The 27569-nt window shown below is 38.1% G+C and overlaps 1 protein-coding gene across 1 annotated transcript; it reads right to left on the minus strand.

The window, feature by feature from the left end:
• Positions 1 to 1209: 1209 nt before the first annotated feature.
• Positions 1210 to 16272, minus strand: LPXN (leupaxin). The gene is made up of 9 exons (XM_070957263.1): positions 16218 to 16272; positions 12439 to 12608; positions 11995 to 12050; positions 10555 to 10657; positions 9562 to 9729; positions 9060 to 9233; positions 8807 to 8888; positions 3065 to 3213; positions 1210 to 2353 (listed from the first exon to the last, which is right to left on the minus strand). Exons 1-9 carry the CDS (start codon positions 16228 to 16230, stop codon positions 2087 to 2089), a joined length of 1182 nt encoding a protein of 393 aa, XP_070813364.1. The 5' UTR covers positions 16231 to 16272; the 3' UTR covers positions 1210 to 2086.
• Positions 16273 to 27569: the final 11297 nt, after the last annotated feature.

Raw genomic sequence — 27569 nt, forward strand, 5'->3', positions numbered from 1 at the left:
GGCCTGGTTGAACAGGAAGTGATGTTTTTTGCTGTCCCCAGCCTCCAGAGCCTTTCTAGGAGCAGGGGGGAGGGGGAGTGACGCGCGCATGCACAGGCCAGGGCACATAGAATTATGGGTGTGGGCACATGCGTGCGCGAACCTCCTCCAACCCCTCTTCCTGACACGCGATGGTAGAAAGGTTAGCCATCACTGCTCTAGAAGGTAGTGCAATATGTTCAGAATTAGCTTTGCAAAGCATAATAAAGAAGAAACTATCAACTTACAAGCTGGAACATGTAAGTGGCTTCAGCCCACCTCAACATGGGAGATTGAGGTTCCACTATGAGAATATGCCCATGGCAAAAAGGAAATGGAACATCTTTATATCACATTACGCAAGCTGGGTGAATTTACTTGGATTTAATTTTATTTATAATTTATATAAAACAAATACAAATTGTGTGTATTTAATATTTCAACAACTTCTTGAAGAATGCCATCATGCACTTTGTGACACTCTGTTTCCATTAGGATATGCAGTGATTGATTCTGCTTTTATATTTAAAGTTTACATTTGTTCTCTTGTTAACACTGAATTATTGCATCATTTATTTATTTATTTATTTATTTATTTATTTATTTATTTATTTATTTATTTATTTATTTATTTATTTATTGGTTCGATTTATATGCCGCCCTTCTCCGGAGACTCAGGGCGGCTTACAATGAGTTAAGCAATAGCCTTCATACTTTTGTATATACCTGCTTAGTAGGGCTTTCGCCCCCCCCCCCCAAGTGGTGTTCTTTTTTATACAAAGTCAGCTTATTGCCCCCACAATCCGGGTCCTCATTTTACCTACCTCGAAAGGATGGAAGGCTGAGTCAACCTTGAGCCTGGTGAGATTTGAACTTGCAGTAATTGCAGGCAGCTGGTGCTACTTAACAGCACTTTAGTCTGCTGCACCACCAAGGCTCTTTTTAATATTTTTAATCTTTTCCATATCTTTCATTTCTACTTTTATTTTTTAAATAAATTTGTCCTGTTAAAGCCAACTCTAATAGTAACATAGTAGAAATCTTATCTTATTTTTATGCTAATCAGCATCAACCAGATTTGCATGCAAATACTGTAGTTTTAAAAATCAAACACACAAAATTTCATGACCAACAATAAAATTTATTCTTCTTTAAGTATTATTTAATTGTTTATAAGCAAGATAATGAAAACAAAGACATTCTTTATCATAGTGTGTATGAAAACTTAAGAAGATTAAGGGGAAGATAAATATTCAAATAATCTGGCAAGAGACTTCAGAACATTTATATAAAAGATACCTTAATGGAACACTGCTGCCAGAGCCATTCAGAATGAGCAGCATTGGATGGGCAAGATGTAAACGGTGTAGCACAGGGAGAAATACAAAGATTCCATATCGTTTACTCCACAGACTATATTTGCATTGAATGTGCAATTTTGCACAAGTCTAGCGTTAAAAAGCCACTGATTTCAAGATGCATCGGCATAGCTTCCCTTTGTCATCTAAATAAAATTTTAAATGAGATTATCCTACTCAGAACAGTTTTATCCACCCTGATCAGGAAGTAAGCCCAAGTGGCTTTTGAAAAATTTTCTGTAATTTGCAATATATCTACTTCAAGACATCAGATCTCTGCTATTAGTTACAAAAATTATAGAAATAATGAAAGATTTTTCTGCAGATGAATACAGTATGTGTTAAAAAACCAACTTGTTCTTATCAACTGAAAAAAACCTCAAAAAACATTTATATATGCTCTTAATACCGGTATTTCTAAAAAAAGCCCAGATCTCCAGATAATGAATTCTAGTAAAGTTATTTAAATTCAACACAAAAGCTACATACCTAACAGTTGGTTAATTTGAAAACATTAAAGTATAACAGTGTGTTACAATATTGGGCAAATTGCCATATTTATATTTAATGTTGCCTAATTTTGTGGTTTTTTTACTCAAAAGAAAATCTCAGGAAGCTCTATACACCAAGGAAGTGTCCTGGGATTGCCGTCTTATTTTTTGTTTTGCAACAACGTTCTTGGGAAGAGTAATGTTTCCCATATTTCTAAGTTAAACGAAGAGTTTTTTAAAGCAAGAGTGACAGTAGGTTTTACCATTCTGCTCCTGAAAAATACCATTGTGCAACTGAGTAAGGCAAAAGGCACAAACAAAGTGCTCTGGGTGAAACTTGTGTCCCATGGCACTGACGCACCGTCCAACGATAGGTTTTCCACAACCATGGCACACTGTTCCCTGGTGATGATGGAAGTGAAGCTCACAGTATGGCTGACCATTCAGTTCAAAGAAAGAACCATCAGTAAAACTGCAGAAACAATCCTGAAAATAGAGGAAAGGAGCCTGTGTCAGGGTATAAAAATATTTCTGAGATTGGCATATGGTTAGATTCTTTCCAGTGCTGCATTAGGCAAAGGCACCCTGATTACTAGTTCGCTACTATTTAAAATAAATAACTTTGGCTGTTTTTTTTTCCTAATTCATTATTTTCTTCTTGGAATTATGTTTGAAACATAAACCCATCCAGGACAGAAGTGGAACTGTTACAAAAACAGCTAATCCTGCCCAAGGTTTTTCAATGCAAGTATCCAGGTCAACATAAGGACACTTAAGAATAGGCCCACTTTTTCCTAATATGAAGTTCAAATTGTGTTGCAGTGTTCTCTTCCACTTTTAACAAAATTAACTTGCTATCATCAATATTTGGATAGTGTGTTTATATGTGTATGTGTGCATGTGTATGCGTGTAGGTATGTGTGTACGCACATAAAAATATACACATGGTTTGTGGCACAGGTTTAATATCAGATTTTAATATTTTTAGTTTGAGAGATTTCCTAATATCAAGGTACAAATCACACATCAATTAGCTGGCATTTAAGAAGTCTAATTATATGCAGGGGCTGTAACCAAAGTCTATCTGGAGCCCCTTAAATATTGGATGTACCACTAAGCCAAATCCCACCACTTAAGTGTCCCATAACTACCAGCTACCCAAACAGATACTAACTCTGGGTGATTCCACATACTTACTCTGCACACAAAACATTCGGGATGCCATACGGCATTCAGAGCTGACAAATATTGATTCATCACAGGACGATCACAGCCTCTGCATTTGGGAGAAAAAATGCTCTCGAAATCTTTCTGGCAGTATGGCTTTCCATCTTTTACCTGGAAACCTACAGAAGAAGGTTTGGGAACATAATAATTAAAAACAGTGAATTCGTCACACAGACACAAAGGTATGCTATTTCTTTGCTTGGAAAAGCATTAGGAAGGGAGAGACTCTTTAATTAGGGTCCCTGATCTTCAGACTAGTTGAACATTGATCTGTTAAAGATCTTAGTTGTCAAAGTGAGAACTATTTTGACATGTAGTTCTTTTTATGAGTTCTTACAAATTGCAGGAGTGAATGTTTTGCCATAAAGGCAGGAAGAAACAGGGTGGAGACAGAAGGAGAAGGATAGAGAGATGGAGACTTAAGAGACTGGTAGAAAGGAATATATAATTAATGGTTTTCTATTAGCTTCCATACAAAGAATGAAGTAGAAGATATTACATCACTGGCATTTAACTCTAACTAAACTCGCATGAATGATCCATAGTCATTCATCAAATTGTTATAGGGCTTGGAATCAGAAAGGAACATTTTTATCAGTGTGGTAGACTTGTAAAAAGGTGAATTATTGGACGATACTATTTAAGTTAGAATAATAATTGAACAAAAAATAGAATGCGTTCAAGAGTTGCGATTACTACATATTTTTGAGGGCGATAACTCTAAATAAAAAGGAGCTAATTGTATTCTTACTCCTGGCTGCAGAATTGAAAGTTGCTCAAAACTGAAATTTCTAGATAACCTGTGATTGAATAATTGGCATGCAAAAGTATGGTCAATTGTTCTTATGGAAAAAGTGACCGATAAAATTTGAATGCTGATTTCGCTAATTGATGAATCACGTTTTTATTGGTTCTGGAAAGATTATGTACAGTAAATTGTGCTTCTAATAATAACTCTTCTACTGATAAATTGAATGTTATGTAACCTATGATTGAATGTTGACAATTTGGCATTGTTATTTTATATTCTTGTTGTTTTTGCTTTACAGAATATTAAACATTAAAAAATTAAAAACAGGTTGTGGCATTCTACAATATATAATAAAGGAAGCAATACATGTTTAATGCACGCATGAATGACTTATAAATTTAAAAGTCTAGTTCTAAATATAACATCTATAATGGAATAGCTGTGGCTAGAAATGATGAATGGAGAGTAGTGGGCAAAGAGTTTGGTAATAGGTTGGATATAATATTATGACTATGATCACATGTGCTCTAATTCTATTTGTTTGCTGGAGGTTTTGAATAATGATAGCTTGATTGCTTCCTGGGAAGAAAGTGTCCAAAATGGCCACATATGGCTGTACTTCAGTGTCTGTATGATGAGCAATGAAACTGTCCCTATGTTATTGTCACACCCTTTAATCTCTATTTCCAGATGAGCCTCCACTCACAGTCAGAGAAGGTATGCCGTGGTGCCAGACTGATAAGGACTGAGTTTCTCAGCCAAAGGTAGCCAGGAATCTCCATCTAGAATCTACCTTGGATAGTTACTTTCCTTATACCAGAAATAACTACTAAATAGACCAGAGGTCTTCAAACTTGGCAGCTTTAAGACTTGTGGACTTCAACTCCCAGAATTAGCTGGCTGGAGTATTCTGGGAGTTGAAGTCCACAAGTCTTAAAGCTGCCAACTTTGGGGACCCCTGAGATAGACAGACAGATGACTAAATATTTCTACTGTTTTTTAAGGTTTAAAGACTTAATTATAATATTGATTTACAGAACACAGAATAACAGAGTTGGAAGGGACCTTGGAGGTTTTCTAGTTCAAGTCTTAAATGACTTTATTAATTATTGATTAATTGATTAATAATAACAAATGATTGGTTAATAATTATTTTTATGTATTATTTTATTGCATAGCTTAATAAAAATATTATAATTCAAATCTCTGGAGTAGCTTTTAAGATGCAACAGAAAAGGTGGAATAAATTGGCAAAAATGACATCTCAGATCTCTGTGGAGCAGTATAACTCAGGATGTTCTGAGATCTAATTTTTGCCAATGTATGGAGAGAGTCTGTGTAACATATATATATATATGTATATAAACTCAGTACGGAGGGATTTCTATACATTCTATGAATTAGCGACCAAACTGGACAAAGAAAATGGTGCCGATATGCTTTCCTGCACCCTTGTGAGTATGGTGGAGCTTTATATTTTCTAGAATAAAAGCAGGCCCCTTTTTACAAGCCAATTCTGCTCTAGATAAAGGTTTTACATTGTACTAGAATGAAATACTTTGTTTGAACATAAAATACAAGCATGCTGTGAATCTGTTAATACATATGTTAATTTACAAAAATTATAATAACGAAAGTGCATTCACAAGACGTTATGTGACAAATATTTTCAACAGGAGGCTCTAAGATCAGAGTTGGTGCTTTTCATGAGATGATTATATCAGAGAGTTTAAGAGGAAAGTTACTGGACCAATAAGTAAAGGCTAAAAGATTTGCTGTTATGACCACGAGAGGATTCCAAGAAGTGAGCCCAAGAACAAATCTATTATCAGTGCAGATGAACCATTCTAGACAGAATTCTGGAACATTAAGTTCTGCCCCCTTATCTTTCACACAAAATAGATAAACATGAACATTTAGATTTTTAGATTTGCTCTGTTTCAAGAAAGTCTAAATTCCTCACATAGCTTAAAGAAAAAATCACCATGGGTACCCCAGTAAAGGCAAATTGCTATGATGCAGAAAAGTGGAGGATTTAAAAAAAAAAAGATTTTGAAGCAAAAACAGGGATGAGTTTTAAATGAGAAGCCATTAAAGATAGAGCTTGATATTGGGAACATATGCAGTTTGATTTCCTCTAAACTTTACTCTCTCTCCTCTGGTGCAATACCTGGCTGAACTTGTCTAAGAAATATTAGTATGGTTAATATTTGAGTGAGAATCTACCCAGATATTCCAGGCCTCAAAAGAATACAGTCATCAGGAGTTCAACTCAATTTGCTAAATATTTACTTTTTAGATTAAACCGAGAAATTGAAGAATATTCTAAAAAGCAATGACAACTGTCTTTTGGTACTGTGGTTAAGAAAAATGCATAGCTGTTTCCATGTAGATCAACTCAAGGGTATATTTATCTATACTTCCTTATATAGAATTTGGAAGTGAAAGCTACAGATTGCTGCTAACAAAGTAAATTGTTTTGTTTGTTACCAATCTTACCTACTGAAATGCTTGGGATATTTTATAGCAGTTTGTTTGCAGACAGTGCAGTGTAGGGTTTTTTAGGTAGATAATTATTTATAAAGGTTCTTTTGGACTCCACAATCTCTAGAAAGGCATCTATACATTGTTTCCAGTGAATTTGCTTAGTCTCCCTATACTGATCTCATTCTTGATAAATTGATTTACTTTTCTATTAAGGCTTCAGGAAGATTATAGAATATTCTTATAAGGTTAGAGTGAACAAGTTTTCCCCTCAGTTACTAAGATTGTGTAGTGTTAGGGTTAGGGTTAGTGTGTGGTCCCGTTGCGAACTGGTAGTAAAGGTAAGTAGAACCCACCCCTGAACTGCAGTGATTCACTTAACAACTGTGGCAAGAAAGGTTGTAAAATGAGGCAAAACTCAATTAACAACTGTCTCGCTTAGCAACAGAAGTTTTGGGCTCAATTATGGTCCTAAATCAAGGACTACATTATTGCTCTTTATAAAACATGCTAAGATAAAATAAATAAACTTGATTAAAAAAAAGTTTCTCCTGCCGAATCAGAATTAACAATCTAGTTGAATTAACAATCAGTTGTGCCACAGCCACGAAGAGAAGGATAATTGTTTAGACAAATCAAGCCTGCTCATGCCACCAGCCAGCTTGTTACCGTTCATATTGAGTAAAAATATAATTTGGTTCACCGTGGGGTCAGCTAGTGCTTTGCTAAACTTCTGCAATTCTTACATGTTTCAAGAGAGAACAACCCTTAATTGCACAAAGCAGTTATTGCATTGGAATCTGAGTCACCACACCAAAGATGAAGAAACTGCTGCCAATGCAATAAAGTTCATGCTTCTAAAAGCATGAAGCAATAACTGTGAGCAGTGCTCAGGGGAAATTCTCCCACATGGCCAAGAAAGAAAGAATAGTGCCCTTGGGTTGCCTAAAAGACTTAATTTAGTTAGAATCCAACTCATCTCTAAATTGGCCTGTAAAACTTTTTGCATTTTAGTTCTAATTAGGAGCTCGGGGACCCAAGTTTTACTGATATGGGCTCAGAGATCCACTAGGAGCTAATTACTGGTGTCCTATTAGTGCTCATACGTGATCAAATCCCACGGTGAGTGTGCTGATGCTTTTCTGATTGTTGTTTGTCAAGCAGGAAAAAAAAAACAATTATTTGCAGCATGCTACCCAGGAAAAATGAAATTGAAACACTTTAATCAGTGCTCCCCTCTAATGCTCTGTGTATCAGCTTACACTCAGGAGAGATAAAACGCATTCAAAGAAAACTATGATACTGGCATCCATTAGAAGAAAACTACTATTACCTGAGTGACCATACATACATGCATACATATCATGCCATTTCCTTAGAAGGCAGACAGTATGGTGGGGTCCTTGGTATTCTCTGAGCTCGGTAGTTTTCTTGCAGATGTTTCATCATCAAATCAGGTAACTTCATCAGTGCTTTATCTAGTTTGATAATAAAACGTCTGCAAGAAAACAATCAAGCTCAGAGAGGACCCCGCAGTTCAAATCTGAGCTACAAATATTCTCTTCTATCATCAAACAACATGATACGACATGAAGAAAAAACATAAGAAATAATAAGCCAAAAACATTAAATGCATGAGATAAATGAAAGGAAACAAGTTGCAGCCAATTTATACTGACATCATTTATGACGCCTTCACACTTTCTAGCCTTGTGAACCTTCTATCCTTCCATCAAATCCGTACTTAGCTTCAGCCACTACTTTTTGTTCTTTAAGGATTCCACCTCCTCTTTAGAAACACTTATTGACTCCATCCAACCGCACTTTTTCTTACTTCTCCTTTTTTCAGTGCAGTCACTCTTCCTTCACATATTTGCTTTACAGTTCAGCCCTCATTTTTTCTCTCTGTATAACTGAACCGCCTAAGGTACCGTACTACTTTAGTACTCTCATTTTTTAATCCAATCCACATTCATTCAGCATCCATCCATCCATTCACTCACTTCTTCATTCATTCTTCCTTGATCCAATCTTTTCTTGTTTTCTTGTAGATGTAAGTACCCCATTTTCTCTGCATCCATCATTTTTATATTTCTCTTGATATACCAAATTCTGACTTCTATATAACAAATGCAGCCAGAAGCATACATTTATTCACAGCCATGTTTGCATCTTTCAACAAGATTCCTTACTCCATCCTACTGGCAACTTTTCTAGTGGCATTTTCTATCTTTAAAAATTCTGCATCCATTTCCTTATTTGCAAATTCACATACAGCACCTCCTGAAATTTTTCTTGGCTTGTGTATAATATTGAATGACTTCCCGCAGAGTTGGAATGAGATGTTTGGGGCTAAGAATTCTTCTACTCGGAAATGTTTCACATTCATCTACCTGGATTATATTTATACCAATAGATAAAGACATTAAACAAGCTGGCAAAAGCTAAGCCAGGAACTTTGAGAAATAATGACGCACCATCATCGCCAAAAACAGTCCCACAATGTGTACAAAAGAAATGCTCAGGGTGCCAAGTCTGATCCATAGCTGTTATGATTTTCTGTAAAGAAAAAAAAAAGCTTTACTGGAATAATATTATATACGACAAATGTATCTTTGGTACATGGAACAGGGAGGGTGGCATCGTTTTGTCTTTAGCCTCACATAGCTAATGCTTGGGAAGTGTTATGAAGGAAGTTGATTACCAGAAGGCAGAAACAGTGAAACATACCTCCTGGATGGGTGCCGTACAGTAAGCACAGCGAGGAGAGAAGAGCTGATGGTAGTCTTCTTGGCAGTAAGCTTTATTGTCCCGCTCAAAGAATGGCCGGGAGCCCACTTCTTTTCCACAATGGGCGCATGTGAAGTGTTCAGGATGCCATATCTTTCCCAGAGCTGTAATTACCTAGAATTCATTAAAGGATTAGTTGAAGACATTGGATAAAGATACTTCACTCTCTACAGTGCAGACTCTCTCAAACAGAAGCTACACATTCTCAAAGATGCTCTGTTTTACATCAAGCGCCCCTCATTGGCTTAGCGAGCAACAGAAGCTCTTTAGGCTAAGACATAAAGATTCTCAGTGATTGCAAAAGAAAAAATTCTAATTTGCCTTCTTAATTATAGATGTCATGCAGTTTAAAAGTGTGACAAATAAGCAATTGATTATAGCAACCTTGGTGAGACTGAGAATGGTAGAAAGAGCAGATAGCTAGATCCATCCCCATGCTTACCTTTCCAGCAATAGGTTTATGGCAAGAGGCACAGTTACCCTTAGGCACAGTAGCAACGCCAAGGTCCTGCATATCATGAGTCAAACTCTTCAACATGCTGTCTAGGTTGTCAGTGGTGTTCCCTTCTGCTGAAGTTGACTGACCAGAAGTGGCCAGGCCATCTGAGACCTACCGGAGAATAAATAATTTGCAATCTCTATCTTTTTGTGTAGCTTTCTCTGCTTCCAGGACAGGTATTTATTGACCTATTAATCTGCAACATTCACACACTTTTATAAAACATTTTCGATGACATATAATTCTCATATATATATCCCCATTTTTTTTTCTTTCCTGAAAAAAATGTTTGGAACAAACAGAATCATGCTTTTCTATTTGAATGGCAAATCTACGAACTCTTAATTATGTAATACTGTAAGGACATGGTTCTTAAACATGTTCTTTTTTATTTTGTACAATTCAACTGCACAAGGCTTTTAGCTCCCTTAACTTCCTATGCTCAAACTACACCCCCAAACGATATTATGAAAACCATTTCCCACAGTTCTTTTCCAGATCTGAAACATAGGCAATCAGGGAGGCTGCAGGGTGATCAAAGATGCAGGACCAAGAAAAAAAAAAAGCCAAGAACAACATGCAATCATAAAATATACTAGATATACACAGAAGCATATGATAATATACACAACCACGTGAGAAATAATTTAAAGACATTCAGAATAATACTACTCATGATAGCCTCCAGTCTCACTTCCTAAGTATTTTTAAACCCTGTACTCTCCCTTTATGATTTTTTCCTGTCAATATGAATTTGAAGCAGGCAAGCTGACTTTAATGTAGACAAGCTCCATCTTTCCTTAATTTATTTGCCAGTGTTTTTCAACCTTGGCAACTCCATGTGTGGACTTCAACTTCTAGAATTGTGAGTTTGTTATACTCTGTATAAACAGTTTTCATTTCAAAAGGTATTTAAGCTACAATCCCATTATTCACCTTGGACTGGATTGTTCCTAAGCAAGCCAAAATATCATCCAGTTCCTGAGCAACTGAGGTAGAAGATGAGGAGGACACAGTTGGCTGCGGAGGTAAAACTTTGCTATAAAAAATAAAAATATGTATGATCAACCAAGTGAAAGGAATGAAAAAGTAAATCTTTAAATTCTTGCATATACTATCATTCTATCTGTCATTATATACGTATAATACCTTCTCAAAAAAACAACAACCCACTATTTCAGTTATTTACTTATTGGCCTCAAAGTTCATCTCAGAATATGACTCAAATTTATGAATGGCAAAAACTGTGATTTATTTGCTGTTCTACTGTATTAGTATTAGGCAAGCAATAATTCTGCCTGTCCTCTTACCGACTTCCCATTTTCTATAAAGTACTGATAGATTGCATGCATGTATAAGACAGTCCAATTTGTGAAAGGCTGTAGAAATTTAATGCAATATATGGAGACCACACATTTTCATGTCATTTAATTCATCTATCTTTTTGCTCATCATTCTTAAGTGATGAACTGGCAAATCAAAATATTCCTTTCATAAAGCAGTTGAAACTTTCACTATGAAGAAAAATTTTTGAGTTGCAACACTCAACTTTTATGCTAATGTCTGAGCTAATTTGTTAATTTTAAGTCACCCTAAAATTTTCCGGTTAGATAGCATAAGTGTATATTATACGGATGATAATAAAATATTTTTTCCAATATAATTTTCACCCACTCTGCAAGCCAAAAATTACATTATATACTAAATCACCCAGGGTTCTTGGAAATAAGGATGAATAATTTCCAGAGCTTTATATTTCTGACTCAGGATATATTTACATTCAGCCTTGTGAGTACCGTACAGATAAATATTCCTCCTGTTTAAATGTTACTTAAAATACCAACTTGATTCCCTGTTTTGAAAATTAGTGACATTGTTATAACCATTTGATGATGTTAACAGAAACTAAAATAAAGTGACTTGATTGTAGCATCCTACTAGAAGCTGATTGTGAGTAACCTGGAATTAATGGCTAGGGAGAATTGATAAACTTTTGTGTATATAGAATAACTGGCTATACACACTCTGGCACACATTTTTTGATTGGGCAAGCTCCATTTCCTTCAATGTTCTATCAAAATGCAAAATATCCCTTGGTAACTCCAACCTATAGATAATGACCCATCTATTGGGTAAAAAGCAGCCATACTTACATTGGTAAATGTCCTTAGGTAAATGTCCTTAGGACGTCCATGGGAAACTGCTTAAAATGTCATATTACAGTTTGGAAGTGAGCTTTTATAAGGAAATCGATCGTTCTAATTTCTTTACTCAAGCATAGACAAGTGAGGACAGTGATACAGCTTTAGAAGACATGAAATGCAAAACAGTAGTATAATTAAAAGATAATGTTTATTTTTTTCTGTAATAAGTTACCTGTAAATATTATCTGCATCTTCTTTATGGGTTTGAACATTGCATGCTGGTTCTACCTGGAAATATATATATATAGCAGATACGTGTAAGAATACTGCCTATACCCAAAGTCCCTGAAGAAAATGCTCGATTTCTGGTTATTATCGTGCTGATAACTACAACCATTCAGAAAATGTTGCACTGCCCAGTACTTCTAAAGCAGCCTCTAAACTATCATCTTCCATTCTGGAACCAGTTCTTCTACATGTTGTAATGGTCAACTATGTTCCAGATACAAATTGGGAGAGAAAGGCAAGCAAACGGACTATCCAATAAAGAATCTGTTATATATCAGAACAGGGATGAGCCAAGGGCTGGAATGAATTTTCTAATAGGGTCAAATTTGTGAGCACTTCCTTTCATAATTTGTAGCTTCCTAAGACTTATATAGTTTAAGAAAAATACCTTTTTTGCTTCTTCAGGTGTTAATTTGTGGTATTGGGTTAAATGGCTTTCTGTTGTTGTTGCTGCTGGTTTTGGTTTGTTGTCGCGCTCCAGAAGAAAGCAAACAGTTGGGTCTGAGTCATTCACAGTCAGACTCTGTGTGGTTTGTTCCAGTTCTGCCAACAAAGCATCTAAATAAAAGCATTATATGGTTCAAATACATCTGTCTTTTTGTCTTAGTTTTCTGCAAGCCCTTTGGTATGTGCATCCCATCTCACTGTGAGTTCTTTAGCAGAAAAATAACTCTATTGCATTTGTAAAACTACAATATTGCTATCAAATGTCTCCTTGATCTATGATGACCTAGGCTGGGGCAAACAGGAGTGGAGGAAAAGACCTCTTGCTATTCCAGACTGCTACCACTATAGAAAACACCAAACTATATCTTGTAACAGAGAGGCAAAAAAGAATTGCTCATCGATTTAGGGATTATTCTATCCTTCCCAGAGTGAGTGTATTCACAGAAAAAGGTGGATCTAAAAGCTAAGTATAACCAAGGGATGGAAATCCCAAATTACTATAATCCTGTAGAAAAAAGAAAGAAAGAGAGGCAATAAAATTTAGCATCCACACAGAGTTCCTTTTAAGTCTTGTCAATATAGTTTTTAAAACTATGTAAAAGATACAATCCATGAAAAAAATTAAAATATTTCAGTGAGAGAATTATCTTGACGACTGATAGCACTGCCTTAGCCAAAAATATAAAAAGTAAATGTGCTTGTTTACAACATTTTCTCAGAAAAGGAAACACCACTATAGTCACAGAACATTTCCATTCTCAGTAACAGAATGCATGCTTTTTTAAAAAAAGATTTTTATCTAATCCTATCTTAAGGTCTGAGCGCAGATTGCTTTATAGGTTCGGAGGATATTTTGGTTGCACATTAATATCTGAATTTTAAATACCATTATATTTTTAATTCATGGCCCCTTGTTCTGAAGTTAAGAGAATATGTGAAATGACACATTAAAAAATATGTCCCTGTTTTAAATGGCCTCTTTATTGTTTAAACCAATAAACCAATTTTCTCTTGTGTTTTTCTGTTTGTGTGCGGGTAAACACATACAAATCTTATATAAGTATATATATGTAATCTTCTCAGAGCTATGTTTCCTCTGTGCTTCCAGGGATTATTCTTCACATCCTCTCTTCACAATTAGCTTGTGTTCGTTGTCTCTTCTTGCAATTCAGCCAGATAGTAGCTTCTCCTCCCACTGGCAAAACACTTTCCTTGTCAATGGGCAACTTCTTTAAAAGTCTCTTCATCATTTCTGCTTCCTCAAGATACCTTTTGATCATCTGGTTTTTTATCCAATCACACATACCATTTCCCCCACACTTTAAAATATGGTTTTCTGATATCTGGCTTACCCCTTCACAATGTCATAGAAACAGACATCATAAAATAATATCTTGCCCTTCTACTGCCTTGGACACACCCATCCAAGACAACTCTCCAAGACCAAGCCAAAGTTGGTCCTATTTTTATTGGCAATTAATTCCATGGGCCAGCCTTAAAATGACTGGCATTAAAAATTAGGATAAGCATTAAACAACCATCTGCTGCCTTTTCACAATATTTAAAATCGGACATCTCTTTCTAATCATAAGACTACTGTTTATGTATATGCCAAACAACTTTAAGGTTAACGTCATCCTTTCATGTGTGAAGACACAATGAAAAGCTAGAAACAGGAAAAATATATAAACTACATACTTGCAAATTTAACCTGTTTGTCTGTTTTAGACTGAAAGACCCTTGTAAACACATATACTGGTGGCTTGAGTGTTGATATATTGATTGAGACACACATGTGGATGTTATCAAATCACTTTTATATATCAATAAATCCCTGACTGACAAGTTCTTCTTTTCAGTTATTTCTGATTACTTCAAATGAGGACTTGCAGCTATTGTTTAGACTGAAGAAATCTTCTGATAATATATCCTCACATCTAAAGAATGTAAAATTCTGATCTGGCTTGTAAATGCTGGCTAAGTAGCAACTACACTCTCTTGTGTAAGTGATGATTAATCCTATAAATCCATATATATTGTAGGATCAAAATATTTTAAAATAGTAATACTTGTATTAAATTTGTATGCTACCCAACTCAACAGTTCTGGGTGTCTCACAACAATTAAAGAAATTACTTACCCAAAAAATCAATAAAAGATAAAGATAAAACACGGCAAATATGATAAAGTGAGGGGGTCTTACTGTCTCTCACCAAAGGCCTGGGTGAAGGGCCAGGTATTCATGACTTTGGTGAACAACAGCAGAATGGGAGCCATCCAAAACCTGGGAGGAACCACTACAGAGATGGTGCACTTCCAGAGTTCAATAAATGTTTAATTGAAAGAACCCAGAGAGTGCCAACTCTGGGCACTACCCAGAGTTACAATTTGGAAAATGGGTGGTTATAGAAAACAATGTAATAAGTAAATAACCAGTTCTAAGCTGGTTCTTTGATTTTTGTTTATTCTCCTCAACATCTCTATAGTTTTTACTATCGTGACCATTGTATTCATCTCAATTAGCATGGAGCACTTTAGTTCTTGACTGGAGATCAAGCTTCAGAAAAGAGTGCAGAGATTATAGGAACTGTTTTGCTTCTCTGTACCACAGTATTAACAATGGTATAAATAATTGTACCAGATCTGGATTCCCTGGTGCAACAAAGATCTGCTGCTACCGTATTGCACTCATCAAATTGAAATGTAAAAAAATCCTTCTGACAAGAATTGGATTAATGAAGGCTGCTTGTTTCATCTTCATATCATAGGCTCCTTGCCCAGCAATAACATCATGCAGCTGATTGCTAACTCCAAAATGATTTTGGTGGAATGAAATAGGATGAATGGCACTTTTTTCCTTACTAAACCTCTTTAATATAATAATTGCATTTTAAAATACTGTTAAGTCATTGTTAGTGGTATTTATATTCACTTTTCATCTTTTAGAAAAATATAAAGAATTGTACTAGTACATAGGGCTACTAGCATGTAAGGTCGAAGGACAAGTAGATACAAAATGATAGATATTATGATGGAATAATTCTATTGTTTCATGCTGAAAACATGAAAAATGTGTGTAGTAAAATGTTATAGACTTCAAGAGAAATAGCTAGAGGGGCTCCAATCTCTGTGATTTTTATTGATCACTAGTGGCAATAGCTGATGAGCCAGAGGAAGTGAGGGCTAGCCTAGCAGGATCAAATTTAAAAACATAATTTTTATATTTTCCTAGTTCTACTTTGATTATGAAATGTTTGTTCTTTTAACAATTTACATAGTGTTTTTCCCTGCTGAAATAATCTTCTACTTATTGTATTACGTATCATCACATTTCAAAATATTATTTTTTAGAGAAAAAATCCTGATTAAAAAGATACAGATAAACCATCAGTTTCTACTCCTAAATTAGGTTCTAGGTTCCTTCAACATTCTGTTTTAATGTGAATTCACTTTTTTCTATACCAGAAACCAGATAGGTTGCCGTGGTTTACAGCAATCCAACCATTATGGTTTGAGGAGGGAACTGTACTAATGTATACCCATCAAGCAGCAGCTAAAGGCACAAAGCCTCTGCCTGGTGTTCAAGATCTCCTTGCCCTCTTCAGTTTTCTCTGTTTCTCCCATTCTGCATAAGATGAAACTCTTTGCGGTACGATTACAAACCCATTTCTGCAGTCCTTATTCTTTTGCTATACTAAAAAAAAAAAAAGAATCACTTACCTAAATCATCCATGACCTATTTCCACTGGGTCTTCTTACTCGAATCTCTGGTAGAGAAGCAGGTTTGTTGAGTAATAGAAGGGGAAATGAGCAAGATGGTGAGGGTGTAGGGCAGTACTTTGCACAGACTTTTTCAGTTCCTCACTCTAACTGCACTTCCTCTCTTTAGAGGTTAATGTTTCTTTCTCTTACTGTGGTTTACATCTTAAGCTGATTTTTCAAAAATTGTACTCAAATTGTACAACAGAAAGAGATGTATATTTGATGTGATCATTATGCAATTTTTCCTATAGATAGAAATTATTTATCTTCACAGACACTAAAACTAAAACACAGATAAAATACAAACCATACCACTTTAAAAAAAAAATTATAACAGAAATGAAGCATATGTAGGCTATGTCCAACAACTTCTAAAGCTATTGCTATAGCACAAAATTTGCTCGCTTTTTAGGAAGCTTCATAATACTGGTCATTTAACAGGAAATGTACAATTGCCTGCTGGAACAAGACCAAATAATTCATGATTAATTTGGTCCTCCACGAATGATAAATAGCTCATTTCAGGAGTACACACACAACTGTCTTAATTTCAGTGTCTGAAAATATGCAGAAGGATCTTAATAGCAAGCTGCATTAAATTATCTCATCAACATTAACTCAGGGCATCCAGGCACACAAATTTAAGCATTGTTCTATGTTAGGGCCCGAGGATACACTAAAAATATTTGGGGATCTTAAAAAGCAGGTGTGTGAACTCATTATAATAATGATGTGAAATATGAACTCTATCCCTTTGCATATCAAGTTTTATTTTTTTTCTGCTTGACCTCAGTCTACACTTTACCCAAATCCAGCATAGAAAAAGACTGGGGGATAAATCCACAGTAAACCAGATTAGTAAACTAGGTCAGATATAATTTTATTCCTCCATAGGAAACTATGATTGTCTATCAATACATGCTGGGCTAGAAACTCACCTCCATATATTAGTTTCAGCCAGTATTTTAACTGTAAGAACCTCAAACAGGCCTCAACAGAGATACAGCCATTTGTTCTAATGGGAGATGCATATTTGCAACTGAGTAAGGGGCTTGGAGCAAAGACCTCAGGAATTTAGATTAGATTCCTTCTGGGGACAGCAATAGTTTTATCATATACACACACTATTTTTCACATATAGAAAAGGACTTAGTGTTTTAGCATTCAATAGTTCAATTCCTGTAAGCATAGAGGTATTCCCCGTACAGCTCCGTACCTGGTTATTGCACTGGAAGTTTTTTGTGCCTGCAGCATTGTCAGGGCATTGATTAATCCCATGTTTGGCTCTGGGACAAATCACCCTGATTTAATTAGAGGATGGATCGAGGCTTCTCCAAGTTGCAATATTCTGAAAAAGAAACGCAAAGAAAAGTTCTCTAATAAAACTCATTTATTTGTTATAAAGAAAATAAAACACCTCACTAACTAAGAAAGATAATTGCTACATTTTGAAAATAATTCTGGCCAGCTGCTTTCCAGCAACCGGCAGCCGTGGCAAGAGAACAAAGGAAGGAGTGTGTGAAGGAATGTAAAGGAATGCGGAAGCACATAGCTTACTGATAAGAAGTTGGCAAGCTACGGAAAGTCTGACAGTCCAGAAATAATTAGCTTAGCTGGTAAATAAAATAACGCAGTGACATTCCCCTTCTTTGCCAGTTGAGCGAATATCAGTACATCATCAAATAAGGCACATCTTCTTATGCAGATACTCATGTTGAGCTGCTGGAAGTGGTTTGTTGAGCATATCAGCAATTTGATCATGTGTAGATACATATTGCATTTTGACAAAACCTTTTTTCACTAAATGTTTTATGTTTTGATAACGGATGTCAATGTGTCTGGACCTAGAACCTGTAAAATGAGATTCAGAAATATAAACCACCGATTTATTGTCTTCCATCACGGTGATCGGTCGGATCGGGTGTGTCCAGATATCTGTGACTAAAGCATCAAACCAAGTTAGAGAATTACATGCATCTGAAACACAAGCATATTCAGCTTCAGTAGATGAACAAGAAACAAAATTCTGTTTACGTACTTGCCAATAAACAGGACATCCATTTAAGAACATCATATAACCTGAAGTATTTTTACGTGATTTCTTATTACTTGCCCAATCAGAATCTGCATAACAACATAATTCTGCATAATCAGTATGTGTTGGTTCTAACAATAATTTCATGTGCTTAGTGTATTTTAGGTATCTCAATAATTTCTTAATACATGTCCAATGAAACTGTTTTGCCTTACCTACATGTCGAGATAAGAGATTAACACTAAGTGCAATGTCGGGTCTGGTCCAACTACTAATGTATAACAGTGACCCAATGACTGAACGATAAAGTGTTTGATCCTCGAACTCAGGACTTGCTTCTTGTGTCAAGTTGTGAAAATCTGTTTGCATGGGTGTCTTTGTTGTGTTAGCATCTTTCATGTTGCAATGATGCAAAATTTGTTCAATTTTATCTTCTTGTGAAAGACTAAACCCCTTCTGTGTTTTTTCAATCTGAACACCTAAATAACTGCTAATATGACCTAATGATTTCAATGTGAAGTATCTCTGCAAAGCTTTGGCAAAAATTTCACTCATTTGCTTATTTGGACCAATATAAACAATATCATCAACATAAACAAGAACTATCTCATATGCATTGTTAGATCTTTTTGTGAACACGCACTCATCAGTTTCGGACTTAATAAAGCCCATTGAATTTAGTTTGTCAGTAAGACATAAGTACCACATTAAACCAGATTGTTTCAGACCATAAAGACTTTTGTTTAGGAAACAGGTATCCCCTTCTTGCTGTCGGAATCCTGGAGGACTTCTCACGTAGATCTCTTCATCTAGGTCTGCATGCAGATAAGCCGTGTCAACATCAAACTGGAAAACTTCTAAACCAAGGATAGTTCCAGTTGCTAAAGCAATTTTTACACTCTCAGTTCTGACTGTCGGTGAGTAGGTATTTGTGTAGTCCTCAGGATAACGTTGAGCGAAACCCTGAGCTACAAGTCTGGCTTTGTACAATGACTCACCATTTGGTTTCTTTTTGATTCTGTAGACCCATCGAGTGCCAATGACCTTTTTGTTTGCTGGAGGTTTTTAAGGTGCAAATACCTTAAGTTTCTTTAGACTGTCCATTTCAACCTGCATTGCTTCATACCATTTGTCTTGCTCTGAATCAGGGAGCTGCTTGATTTGTGTGAAATTATCAGGTGGAAGTGTAACATTGCAAATCAAAGGCAAGGGTGCTTTTGTCAGTTGCCAAGAATATCGTTGTGGAGGGATCCCTTTTGTGGCCCTCTTGGAATGTCTCGGGACAACTGTCCAGTCTTCTTCTGCTTCGTCCTCGACCTCACTTTCATCACTAGCGTCAGCATCCGCAGCTTGCGAAGACGGAACATCGGGTTGAGAAGAAGTGGTGGAATCTTGATCATCAATCTGCATAGCATCAGCAGTATCATCTCTAGGAAAATAAACTCCAGGATCATTGGAATGAATCCTGGACCAGTCAATATCTTCTTCAAAATTAGCAGATTGGGAAATCACAATTACATGTTTAGAGTCAATAAATTTGCTCCATTTTGAGTTATCATCAATACCCATAAATCTCAGTCTCTTTGCTGCTGGACTTCCTTTTCTTCTTTGAGCTAAGGGAATGTTTACCATAGCATATGAACCAAAAATATGGATGTTTTTAAGATCGGGCTTGTAGCCATACAACATGAAGAAAGGAGTCTGATTTGTTACACTGCTCCAAGTACGGTTGACAATGTAATTTGCATACTTGATAGCTTCACCCCAGTATATCTTACCAAGGTTGGCGTCTTCTAGGAGACAATGCGTCATGGTTTGCAGTATCCTTTGTCTTCGTTCTACGACTCCATTGTGAGCCGGTGTGTAAGAGGCTAAAGTCTGATGAATAATTCCATTCTTACGCATCCAGTCCTGGAAACGCTGAGACATTAATTCGGCACCACGATCACTCTGGATTCTGGCGATGCGAATTTGGTGTTGGGTAGAAACAAGGGCTGCAAAGTCTTTAAAGATCTGAAAGGTCTCTGATTTTTCTTTCATAGGATATACATATCCATATCTAGAGTAATTATCAACAATTGTTAGAAAATATTTTCTACCACCAAATGATGGCGGGAAAGGACCAACTATGTCAATGTGAACCAAATCAAAAATGCGTGTTGACAGGCGTGTAGCGTATTTGGGAATGGCTGCTGCTTTGGATTTGGCCTTTTTGCATACAGCACAATCCAAAAACACCTTATACCCCTTTAGATCCAAACCTTTTGCGAACTCCAGCATCTTCCTAAGAACATGGAAACTGGCATGCCCCAATCTTCTATGCCATTTGTGGATACACCTGGAATGCAAAGGTTTACCAGTTAGTGAATTCTCAACATTAACATTTTTATGCGGAACCTCAGGCTTGCTCTGAGCAACCTGTTTACCAATTCTATTTTTGTTGGCTTTAGGACCCTTCGGAATAGCAACAGGATCTCTCTCTGGAGCATCTCTCTCTGGGCCTGTGCTTTCCATTTTTGGAGTTTGTATACTTGCCTGTGTTTGTGTTTTAGGCTTTGGCTTTAAGTAATAAACACCACCAATTAATATGGTTCCAGCAACAATATCTCCATCTTTAACTATGTAACTTGCATTTTCAAGGTAGTGAACCTGGAATTTTAATCCTCTAGACAAGTGACTCTGACTAAGCAAGTTACTGGTTGCTGTTGGTATGTAATAAACATCAGGAATGAATGCATCGAGCTCTTCAACATAAACAGTTCCTTTTCCTTTGACCTGACAAGGATGATTTGAAAAAGAATAAAGTTCACGTAGTTCTGGTTCAGGCTCGTGCATCTCTGTGAAAAGTTCCTTTCTGTAGGTAACATGCAATGCTGCACCACTGTCCAAAGTCCACAGGAGTCGTCTATCGTACTCTGGTTGAGGTTGTGGATCATTGGTTAAAGCCAATGTGGCGAGTGGAGTTTGTGGATCACACGCCGGGGACCACGACGACCTTGTCTTCCGCCTCTGCCTCTGCCTCTGGAATCTGTTCCTCTGGGCTGGTACGTGACAGGAGCTGGAACTCGTTGGGAGACAATCCCGGGTGGCATGTCCCACACGATCGCAGGTGTTGCATCTTGGCATCCTTGGAGCGTAGGTCCTTCCTCGGAAGGGGTGCCTAGCTGGAGCTCTTGATGCGGGTGGTCCTCTCAAATGTGGCGTGGCCAACATGAATGCCTCTTCTTCAATTAAAAGTCTACAGACATTGTCCACTGTGCGTTGAGCAATTGGGACTTGGTTAATTTTTGTAACAGCATCTTTCCATTCATAATTCAAAGAGTTAATGATGATGCTGATCATTTGAATATCTTCAATGTTATGGTCTCTTTCTCTCAATTCTGTTCTCAGTCCTTTCAGTTTGGTCAAATGTCCTCCAATTTGTTCACCAGGTTTCAATCTCGAACCGTGGAGTTCAGACATGAGTAAACATGAAGATTCAATTGAGACAGGCCTGTAGCAATTTTCCAATTGAGCCCAAATTTGTTGGGCTGTTGTATTTGGTGGAAAAGTGACCTGCAGTTCAGTGTCCATGGACATCAATAATGTTGTACGAGCTCTTATCTCTAAATCTCTTATTGCAACAGTCCAAGGTTGTGCAGGAGGGTTCAAAACCATACAGTGAGTGCCTTCTCTAAGAAGCAATAGTGTAATCTCACTGACCCAGGCTTTGTAATTATGTCCTGACATTTTTAGTTTTGACTCACCAGTTAGTGGAGAGACAGAAAATGCCTGGTAAGGAGCCTGCATTTGATATGCTGGCTGTGCTGGCAGAAAGAGCCTTGATAGTACAGGGGTTTAGTGCACCCTGTTATTAACACAGCTGCCTGCAATTTCTGCTGGTTCGAATCTCTCCAAGGCTCAAGGTTGACTCAGCCTTCCATCCTTTCTAAGGTAGGTGAAATGAGGACCCAGTTTGTGGGGGCAATAAGCTGACTTTGTATAAAATATACAAAAGAATGAAGGCTATTGCTTAACGCATTGTAAGCCGCCCTGAGTCTCCGGAGAAGGGCGGCATATAAATCAAATTAAAAAAAAAATGCCTGTGGTATTTGCTGTGCCTGTTGTGGACCTAAAAATGGTCTTGGTTGTGCCATTGGAGGTGGGCCAGGAGCTGGCCCTATTTGCACTTGTGGCTGGGGCATATATGCTGCCATTCGTGCTTGAGCTGCAATATTGGCATGACCTGCTGGAGATGCAGTCATTTGCCTTTGCTGCACTAAGCGTGGTTGCGTTCCATCTAAAAGGACACCAACACCACCAGGGGGTGTTGGAGTTTGGGCCCGTGGAGACACTTGTGGCATTTCAGCTTGCTGTAATAAATTACTTTCGCCAGCAGATGGTGCTGCACCTTTAGCTTCGGGCAGCTTTGCAGTTACAAGAAATGACTGTGTGGCAGGTTTATGTGTAACTTGATCAGGGAGACTTTCATGTGACGTATGCATTGCTCTCTGTTCTGATTGGCCTGACACAAAATCCACCAGGGGGAGTGTCTTTGGCTCTGAGGAAGAAGACAAGATGGCGCTTTTTGAAAATCTTAAGTCACGAGATTCTCCCTTATCTTGCTCAAGCATAGATATAGCCATTTTTGCCTGGGATAGCTCCTGTTCATAAAATTTTATACGGTCACGATAGGCTTTCATAGCCAGCTCATCCAGGGTGAGCTCAAGAGTGCGAGGAGAATAATGAATTGTTTCTCTCTCTGCGTGGGAGGAATTTTGCTCGGCAGTTTGCTTTGGCCTTGCACCAAGCGTTACAAAATCAGAGGGTTCTGGGAGGACTTTTTCAGAGCTTGGAAAATCAGAAGAAAATATTACTGACCTCAGTCGTAGTTCATTATCTTCAAAAGCAGCTGTTCTGATATCTCTCCTTTGATGTGTTTCAGAAAGCATTTTCAGATCTTCTTCACCCATGGCACCTTCTTGTTCCAGTTGCGTAGCCGTAGCAAGGGGCTGGAATCTTGAGGGCGTTACTATCTCCTGTTCTTCTTCCAAAGAGGATAAAGCTCTGGGCTTCATTTTTTCCTTTTTCTTGTGTTTCGGCATCTTAGCAAAATAATTAGCGTACCTCAGTAGCTAAAAACTAATTGCCTATGCGCTCTTATCAGAAATAACAAAACAAGGAAAAAAGCCATAAATCAACCGTCCGAGCTACCAGATGTCAGGGCATTGATTAATCCCATGTTTGGCTCTGGGACAAATCACCCTGATTTAATTAGAGGATGGATCGAGGCTTCTCCAAGTTGCAATATTCTGAAAAAGAAACGCGAAGAAAAGTTCTCTAATAAAACTCATTTATTTGTTATAAAGAAAATAAAACACCTCACTAACTAAGAAAGATAATTGCTACATTTTGAAGCCTCGATCCATCCTCTAAGGTTTCTAGATGGAAACCATAAGGTTTCTAGATGGAAATTTCCAGGAGGCAGAGGGCTGAAAATAAATATCTAGATATTTAAAAACTTTCATGGCTGCTCTCGTAAAATACTGCTGGCTGGCATGTCAAATGGGCATCTCATGCGTTAATTCCATCTTTGGGGTAATTTACAATCCCTAACTCATGAAATTAAACAAGTATTATTTTCCTTAAATTTTATGCGACTCACTCCACTCTTATATTTTGTTTTGATCCACTTGCACTGCCTATCAAGCTAAACATTGCTGTTTTAAATCTATAATTAATACAAATTGGGGGGGACACATATGTTTCACATACAATGACATCTAGAACTATTTTGAAGACTGGATGCTTGAACTGACCACTCAGTTTCCAAACTGAGAAATGGTCCAAACATTTGGATGCCTTATATGAGCTCCTTATATTGTTGTTGTTAGTTGCAAAGTCGTGTCCAACCCATCGTGACCCCATGGACAATGTTCCTCTAGGTCTTCCTGTGCTCTACCATCCTCTGGAGTCCATTTAAGCTCACATCTACTGCTTCAGTGACTCCATCCAGCCACCTTGTTCTCTGTCGTCCCCTTCTTCTTTTATACAATATATATATATACAAATAACTAAAAGTTTTTTTCTCTCTCTCACTGTCCTGTGGATAAGGGACACATGGGGGATGGAGATTGACTTAAACTGTCATTAAATTTAGGCTCCTAATATTACATAATGGAACTACAGGAGATTTAGAGGGAGAGATCACTTTCTGGAATGGGAGAGGCATTCATATTCTTGAAAATATGCTAATTCCCTAAGAACTGACTATTTTGCTGCACAAACTTAATGGTTATCTGTTTTCCCAATACCAGAAGCCTACTAAGGTTTTTTACTAGTTAGGACATAGAATAATAGAGTTGGGAGGGACCTTGGAGGTCTTCTAGTCCAACCCCCTGTTCCATCAGGAGACCCTTTATCAGTGATGGCTAACCTTTTCAGCACCGAGTGCTGAAAGTGCGCATGCGCACACTCCCATAATGCAATGCACACGCAACCCCCATGTGCCTCTGCTCATGTGTGCGTAACCCCCTGCATTTGCCCCGCCCCCACGTATGCGCGTGCAACTCCCTGTGCATGCCCCCTGCCCCTACGCATGCACTTTGCCCCCACGCGTACAACCTGCGTGTGCACTCTGCCCCCCATGCATGCGTGTCTCCCGCATGGACCCTGCCCCCATGCATGCATGGCAGAGACCTGAAAACCAGCTGGCCGGCAGGAGGCATGTGCGCATACACAGCAGAGCTGAGCTGGGGCGACGGCTCGCGTGCCCACAGAGAGGGCTCTGCATGCCAGCTGTGGCACACATGCCATAGGTTCGCCATCACAGTCCTGAATCATTTCTTTTGGAAAGTCTTTGGTGATGGAGTACCCACAATTTCTGAAGGAAGTTATTCCCTTGGTTATTAGCTCTCACTGTTAGAAAATTTCTTAGTTCTACGTTGCTTCTCTTCTTGGTTAGTTGCTAATCATTGTTTCTTGTCTTGCCTTTTGGTGCTTTGGAAAATAGCTTGACCCCCTCATCTTTGCAGGAGCCCCTCAAATATTGGAACAGTGCTATCATGCACCCCCTAGTCCTTCTTTTCATTAGACTAGACCAGTGATGGCTAACCTTTTTGTTGTCGTGTGCCAAAAGCAGGGGGGGTGCAGGGGGGTCATGCGTGCGCGTGCCCACAGCCATAATTCAATGCACCCTGCACCCTGTGCATGCACGCATGACCTCCCCTCCACTCCTCCTGCTTTTGGCATGCAATGGCATGGTGGGCCAGGTAGGCCCGTTTTTTCGCCCTCCCCAGAGTCCAGAGGCTTTTTTGGAGCCTGGGGAGGACGAAAACAGCCCACTTTCCGACTTCCAGTGGGACCGGAAGGCCCGAAAATCAGCTGGCTGTCGCACGCATGTGCACTGGAGCTGAGCCAGGGCAACGCTCGCGTGCCCACAGATATGGCTCCGCGTGCCACCTGTGGCACGCGTGCCATAGGTTCGCCATCACGGGGCTAGACATACCCAATTACAGTAACATTTCAGCCTCCAGCTCCCTAATCATTTTGTTGCTCTTCTTCAATGCAGTATTCTAAGTGTGGTCTTACTAAGGCTTTGTAAAGCAGTACTATAACTTCATGTGATCTTGATTCTATCCCTCTATTAATGCAGCCCAAGACTGCATTGGCTCTGTTGGCTCATATTTAAGTGATTGTCCAAACTCTTTCGTAACAAGTGCAGGAAAATTGTTAGTGTGTGCTAGTACTTTTTAAATGACACAAGGGAGATCTTGACTACTCTAGATATTTTCCAAAATATTCTCACCTCAATATAGAAATATCTAAAGCCTGCTGCAGTCTGTTCAAAATGTCCATAATAAACACAAGGATGGTGAAAATTGATAGCATCCTGCATTTATCATTTTTTTCAACTAGATATGATATTTCATAAAAACACAATAAAAGTTAGATGTACCAATGGCAAAGAATTGATTGAGGCTATCCCAAATGTCCAAAGGAGTCTAATGTCCAAAGGAGCCAAACAGATATATCCTGGGTCCCTGCAATATCTATATTAATGATTCACTTTTTGTCCCTAGCTCATAATCTAATCCCCTAATATATGTTGATGTTAGTGCTACCATTTCTGCAAACCCAAGTGAATAACTATTCTAGAGAAATTAATATATTTAACATGTATATAGTTGTTCAGAAATTAAGCAAGGATATATTTAACTATAAAAAAGAAAAATGTTGAAAAGATTAATTGAACAAAAATTGAAGAAATACGCCACACACTGAGCCATCTTTGGGATAATATAGCTTATTTAAAACTGAAGAGAGAAAAGAAAATTAAGGAAGTTGGAAACAACCTATGATGGGGAATAAATTATATTACTTTGTGGTTTTTTAAAAATAAGATAGAAGTAATGCAAAATAAATAATACATAGAAAAATGTATTAGCAATAATTTAATGTATAAAAAATGGGGATTAAATTTTAAAAATATGTTAATACAAGAATTATTAAAGAGCTGGAAATGCTTAATCAAAATTGCTGAGAAACTAGTACTTTTGGATTCCTTCCTTCTCTGAAGTCTATCTATCCCAGCGGTCACCAGCTGATGACCAGTGGAGCACTGGTGGTCCGCGAGAAAATGTTGGTGGTCCGCAGAAAAATTATTTGAATTTTTTATATTGCACTAAATCAGGGGTCCTCAAACTACAGCCCCTGGGACAGATACATGCAATGAATGTTTGTGTTGCTGCAGAGAGTCTCCCCTTTCGGGGTCTTTTTGTGCGGATCAGAGTAGGGGAGAAATTCCAACTTGGGGCCTGCTTCAGCCTCCTGGTGCGGGGCTTTGGTAAAGGCTGGAGGGAAGCGCCGCTGGTGGCAAAGAGAAGAGGGCCTTGTTCCAGTGGGACTGCATCAGAATGCGGCCGTGCAGGTAATTACGGGAGCCGCCTGGCGCTCCCACATAACACCGCTCCTGCGTGAGCTGCACTGGCTCCCAGTGGTCTTCCGGGTGCGCTTCAACGTGTTGGTTACCACCTTTAAAGCGCTCCATGGCATAGGACCTAGTTATCTTCGAGACCACCTGCTGCTACCGATGGCCTCCCACCGACCTGTGCGCTCCCACAGAGAGGGCCTCCTCAGGATGCCATCAGCCAAACAATGTAGGCTGGCGACCCCCAGGGGGAGGGCCTTCTCTGTGGGGGCACCTTCCTTCTGGAATCAGCTGCCCCCAGAGATAAGGAGAATCCAAGACCTTGGTGCCTTCCGCTGTGCCCTTAAAACTTTCTTTTTTCAACAAG

The sequence above is a fragment of the Pituophis catenifer genome, unplaced genomic scaffold, assembly GCF_029215685.1.
Source record: "Pituophis catenifer annectens isolate HBS135680 unplaced genomic scaffold, rPitCat1.0.hap2 SCAF_1, whole genome shotgun sequence".
NCBI classification, from domain to species: Eukaryota; Metazoa; Chordata; class Lepidosauria; order Squamata; family Colubridae; genus Pituophis; species Pituophis catenifer.

What these genes read in the sequence shown, in the direction of transcription:
- LPXN (XM_070957263.1), bottom strand. An exon ending in GATGCAGATAATATTTACAG is followed by an intron (nt 10,658 to 11,994) that starts GTAACTTATTAC and finishes TATTTTTTATAG; the next exon opens with CAAAGTTTTACCTCCGCAGC. An exon ending in GACTGTTTTTGGCGATGATG is followed by an intron (nt 3,214 to 8,806) that starts GTGCGTCATTAT and finishes CTTCTTCTGTAG; the next exon opens with GTTTCCAGGTAAAAGATGGA.